Raw genomic sequence first — 4,947 nt, forward strand, 5'->3', positions numbered from 1 at the left:
GGGGGGGGGGGGAGGTTTAACCTCCGCTATATAAAGAAATTGACCTCCGGTAATAGAGTTTTAGGCTAAAATCATCCCTTAAGCAGGGGCGGAGCCACATAGGCTCCAGGGTGTCCAATTGGACACCCTTCGTAGAATAATTATACTATATATACACGTAAAAATTTGACTTTATATTGCTATATATAGAATTTGGACCCCCTGAAATAATAAAGTGATGCGCAGTGGAGTTGGTAATTGCCTGTGCAATCCTACTTTGTCTCGGTTCAATTCCCCGCAGGGTTGTTTTCTTTTTCTGTAATTATTTTGACTTCTGTAATTTAATTAAGTAAATAAATATGCGTAATTTTAACATAAAAGTTCAATAGCTTGGTGGTTAAAAGTATCATGAAGGTCTCCAAGACCCAAGTTCGAATCCCTCCTCTACTAACTTTTTTATTTTCAATTAAAATTGAATTATTTCCTTAAATTTTAATTACTAACTTTTTTTATTTTCAATTAAAATTGAATTATTTCCTTAAATTTTAAACCTTTTCCTTATGGAATAAGATTTCCTTAAATTTTAATACTTTAATTTCCTTTAATTTAATACTTTTTCTTGTGGATTTCTTTCAATTAAAATTGAATTATTTTCTTAAATTTTAATACCTTTTCCTTATGGAATAAGTTTTCCTTAAATTTTAATACTTTTCCCTTATGGAATAAGGTTTTCTTTCTCTATAAATAGGAGACTCATTTACCCAAATTATATCACAATATTATTAAGAATAGAATCCCAATAATTCTCTCTCTGTTTTTTCTTCTCGTTCTCTTATTTTATAACAAAAAATAACCAACTTAATATTTTAGTTTCAAGTTTCAATAGACATGAGGAATTATTATAATAGCGTACCAAAAAAAAGTTCGACTTCTCTATGTCAACCAAATAAAGAAACAACGGTAGATCAATTAGAGATGTTGTCACATTCTTCTCAAAAACAAAACATTGATTTAAATACTCTAAAAATGACTTGCGAAATCGAATGAATGATGAGTTTTTAGACGGTTGCATAGTGTCTTATGTAGAAAAGAAAGTATTTCGTACTATTTCTAATGAGTCTATTATAAAAACGTTTCAGGATATGAAACCTCGTCGAGTACAATTGTAATAATATATTTAAATTATGTTTTCAATAGTAGTTTATTTTCTTTATGTTAGTTTTGAATTATACACTTGTAATTCTATTAAAAATATTCCTATATTTAATTAAATATTGTTTAACTTGATTATTTGTTTTAGTAATTTAAATCGTCATTTTTAAAAAAAAAAATTACTATTAAAAGTTTGGACACCCTTCATTAAATTCCTGGCTACGCCACTGCCCTTAAGTATAACCTAAACTTAGAGTACATCCTTATGATATAATTGTGAACAAAAAACATCCTTTAATTATCCCAAAACATGCATAAAACATCCTTTATGTTAACTACTGTTAAAAACTAATAGAAACAAATACATGTGCTAGGCACATGACTTCCCCTAAATCTCCATATAATGTAGATTGATTTCTTCTTCTTCATGAACAATAACACACAAGAAGTTGGGACTCTTCTTTCATGCTTTTGTGTAGAACCGAGGGTTGTAATTGAATGCTCATATAACTGATCATTGCACTCAATTTTCGAAAGAAACTAATAGCACTCGATAATTTAGAAGATGCACAATCGTTCGCAATTCGGGAGAGCTCTTGAGACACAATTTGGAGAGAAAATTATTAATGATAATGCAGTTATATGAGACAATAAGGCTAATGTTAATAAGAAGTACACCAAGCATGTTGGCCTAAAGAGAGATTTTTTTTTGGTTGTGCGAGGTGCCGCTAGAAATTCGATAAGGTGCTTATAATTAAAAGTGTCATCTATAGAAACTTCAATGCAATGATAAAGAAAATTCGGAATCTCTATTCCTACGTATTGTTTCTTGTTTTTCAACCTGCAAAATCTGATGATTTTGAATGTGAAAAAGATATTTAGTTTGAGAAATAACAAAAATAGTACAATATTGGTAAAATCAAATCTTTTTCAGTGGCTATTTCTTTTACCCCAACTTCAATTCTTATGTTGAAAAAGAACTTGTATGGTTGCTTTAAGATTAGAAGAACAAGAAGTTTTGTTTCTAGAAGACACAAACCCTATTGAATATAGAAAACGATCAGAATTTGGGAGGAAATCAGTAGTATAGTATATGGGATTTGGGGAAGTCATGTGCTTGGCACATGTAATTGTTTCTGTTAGTTTTTTAACAATAGTTAACAGAAAGGATGTTTATGCATGTTTTGAGATAGTTAAATGATGTTTTTTGTTCATAATTATTTTATAAGGATGTGTCCTAAGTTTGGGTTATACTTGAGGGATGAATTTAGCCTAAAACTCTCCTGTAATATGTAACAGCGGTAACCGCCCCAAACGGGTAGCAGCAGATAACTTAGGGGAGGGTTTGTAAACCGCCGTGCCAACAAGTAGCGGAGGTTATTGACCGCTGCTAAATGTGATTTTAATCCCCGCTATCCAAGCGATTTTTTGGAGTATAACCATTTAGCTTTTACATGTCTTTGCATCATAGAAAAGGAAAATAAAACACGAAAAAAATTATTGTCCTTTTTTGATAAGTCAAAAGTAACAAGTGAAAATGAAAATTTATTTTAAAAATAAGTGATAATTAAAAGTGAACGGAAGGAGTAATAAGCAACTAATGGTATGTTATTAAATATTGTGACATCAAGATGATAAACTTACCTCCTTAGAGACTTCAGGAATAGAAGGTGAAATTTTGGAGGAAATCTGTGAATTCTGCAATTCACAAATCCTATCAAAATACAACTCAACAGATCAAAGAGGCTATCGCAAGCCAACAAATTTTCATGATATATATTATAATTTTATTTTTATTTAGAAATAATGATGTTTGTAAAAAAAATATTCAAAATCTTCGTAAAAAAATGAATGTCTATTTTTTAAACATAAAAACACTTTTAAAATTTTAAATTAAAAGAATTAAATCTTCATATGAGTAAATAAAGTTTTTTTACAATAGATCTAAGGTAATATATCATGAATACATGACAAAAATCTTATTGAGATAAATTAATTATTACCATTATAAGAATGATATTGCTATAAAAAATAATATTACTAGAAACAATAATATTACTATAAGATGTTTTAAGTTCTTTTATTCAATTTTGACTAATTTTATCAAACAATTATTGCAAAAAATAAAAAAATAAATTATTATCGAATCTTTTTAGCGTACGTCAAAAACACTAGGCCGTCGTTTCGTCTTTATCTATTGGTGTCATTCTAATGAAATACTTTTGAGAAATTAATATTTCTGTAAAAGGAAATTTCTCGAATTCTATTAACGTAGTTCAAGATGTTTTTAATGTTTCTTTGTGAATATTTAAAAATTTATAGGATATTTGAAATGTTTTTTCAAGCAAATATAATACCTTTTTTATAGACAAACTAATGTTTGAGGTTAAACTAAAATTTAGGGTTGAATAATCTTCTTGAAATTTTGGGGTTGAGTAGTGTTCAAGAATATCATAATAATGTTGAAGATTTGGGGTTGAGTAATGAGTATTCTTCAAGAATCTCATAATAATGTTGAGAGGTTTTGGTTGGAGAATAATTTTTTCTTTAGAAAATAGTAAAAAATAAAACTAAAATTGTTGAAATAGTTAAATAGGTTTAAATTAGTTTTTCTTTTTCCTTCTTCTTATAAATAATATTTTAATCATTTTGGACCAAAATACACAAATGTATAACACACACAAAAAATACAAAAATGTATAACACATTTTAACATATGATTAAAAATTATCACCGTTCGTTAGATAAAATATCTAATAAATACATATTCTGAGTTGTTTAAATGTTCAATAGTAACATATCCAATTTCAAGCGTCAAAATAAAAGATAAGGACAAAATAAAAAAAGATATTTTGACTTTATCCATTTAGTTTTTACATGTGTTTGCATCATAGAAATGGAAAATATAAACAAAACGAAAACAATACAAATATTATATTGAAACATTGGAAAGATTACGAACATGATTTCAAATAATTAATTCAATCGCTGCAAAATTCACACTCTTTACCTCAACAAATTAAAACAAAAAGTAGCTAGTTAGGCAGAATAACGACCCAAAAATTGCCCAACTAATATTTATTGTCATATAAAGAATAATATCTATCTTTTCTTGTATCAAAAATATGATTTCAAAATCAAAGAGCTCCAATACTTATGTTAACACCATCTTTATTTGTTGTCATTGGAGTAGAATGGCCTGCTTGAGATTGAACTTGAGGTGGTGGCCGTGAAGGTAATACACCAATAGGTGGCCGTGCCACAAAAGGTGCAAAAGGAGGAGGACCTTGTGAATAATTTCTAAGATGAATACGACTTTGATTCTGAAAATTCACTATCGGAATCCATGAGATTGTTGGTCCTACTTTGGAAGATGTAACGCCTTGGATATTCCGAGGAACTCCCACCTACATACGTACTATATCAGTATCATATTGTCACAATTTGACTTGTAAACAAAACTCAATCTAAGACTACATATTAGATTTATACATATAAATATGTAGAACGATGTTTTGATGAAGCAATGTCAAATGACATTATAGTGATATAGACTAAGAATTTTGTAAGGAAATAATATGTTACCACGTAAGGCATGTGGGGTAAATTAGGGACTCCAAAAGGTCTACTAATTGGTGACGGTGAAAGTGGGGGCCTTTCTCGGGTTGCACTAGGAATGCCTTTGCTAGCCTGCAAATAGTATCGTTATAACTATGAGTTCAACTTATATACAAATAAAACTATAGTGTATATAATTCTCGATAATTAATGTGAAAATCAATTACTCCAACAGCATATAATAATAATATATATATA

At 28.8% G+C, this 4,947-nt stretch overlaps 1 protein-coding gene across 1 annotated transcript in view; it reads right to left on the minus strand.

Moving 5' to 3' along the window:
• Positions 1-4,268: 4,268 nt before the first annotated feature.
• Positions 4,269-4,947, minus strand: part of LOC107062713 (transcription factor MYB1R1-like) — a 4,672-nt gene continuing 3,993 nt past the window's right edge. The window contains exons 5-6 of the mRNA XM_015313671.1: positions 4,717-4,821; positions 4,269-4,538 (exon numbers count right to left, since the gene is read on the minus strand). Of these exons, the coding sequence (XP_015169157.1) occupies positions 4,269-4,538; positions 4,717-4,821 (375 nt within the window). The remainder of the gene's footprint in view (positions 4,539-4,716; positions 4,822-4,947) is intronic.

Source organism: Solanum tuberosum, unplaced genomic scaffold (genome assembly GCF_000226075.1).
Source record: "Solanum tuberosum cultivar DM 1-3 516 R44 unplaced genomic scaffold, SolTub_3.0 scf00255, whole genome shotgun sequence".
NCBI lineage: Eukaryota > Viridiplantae > Streptophyta > Magnoliopsida > Solanales > Solanaceae > Solanum > Solanum tuberosum.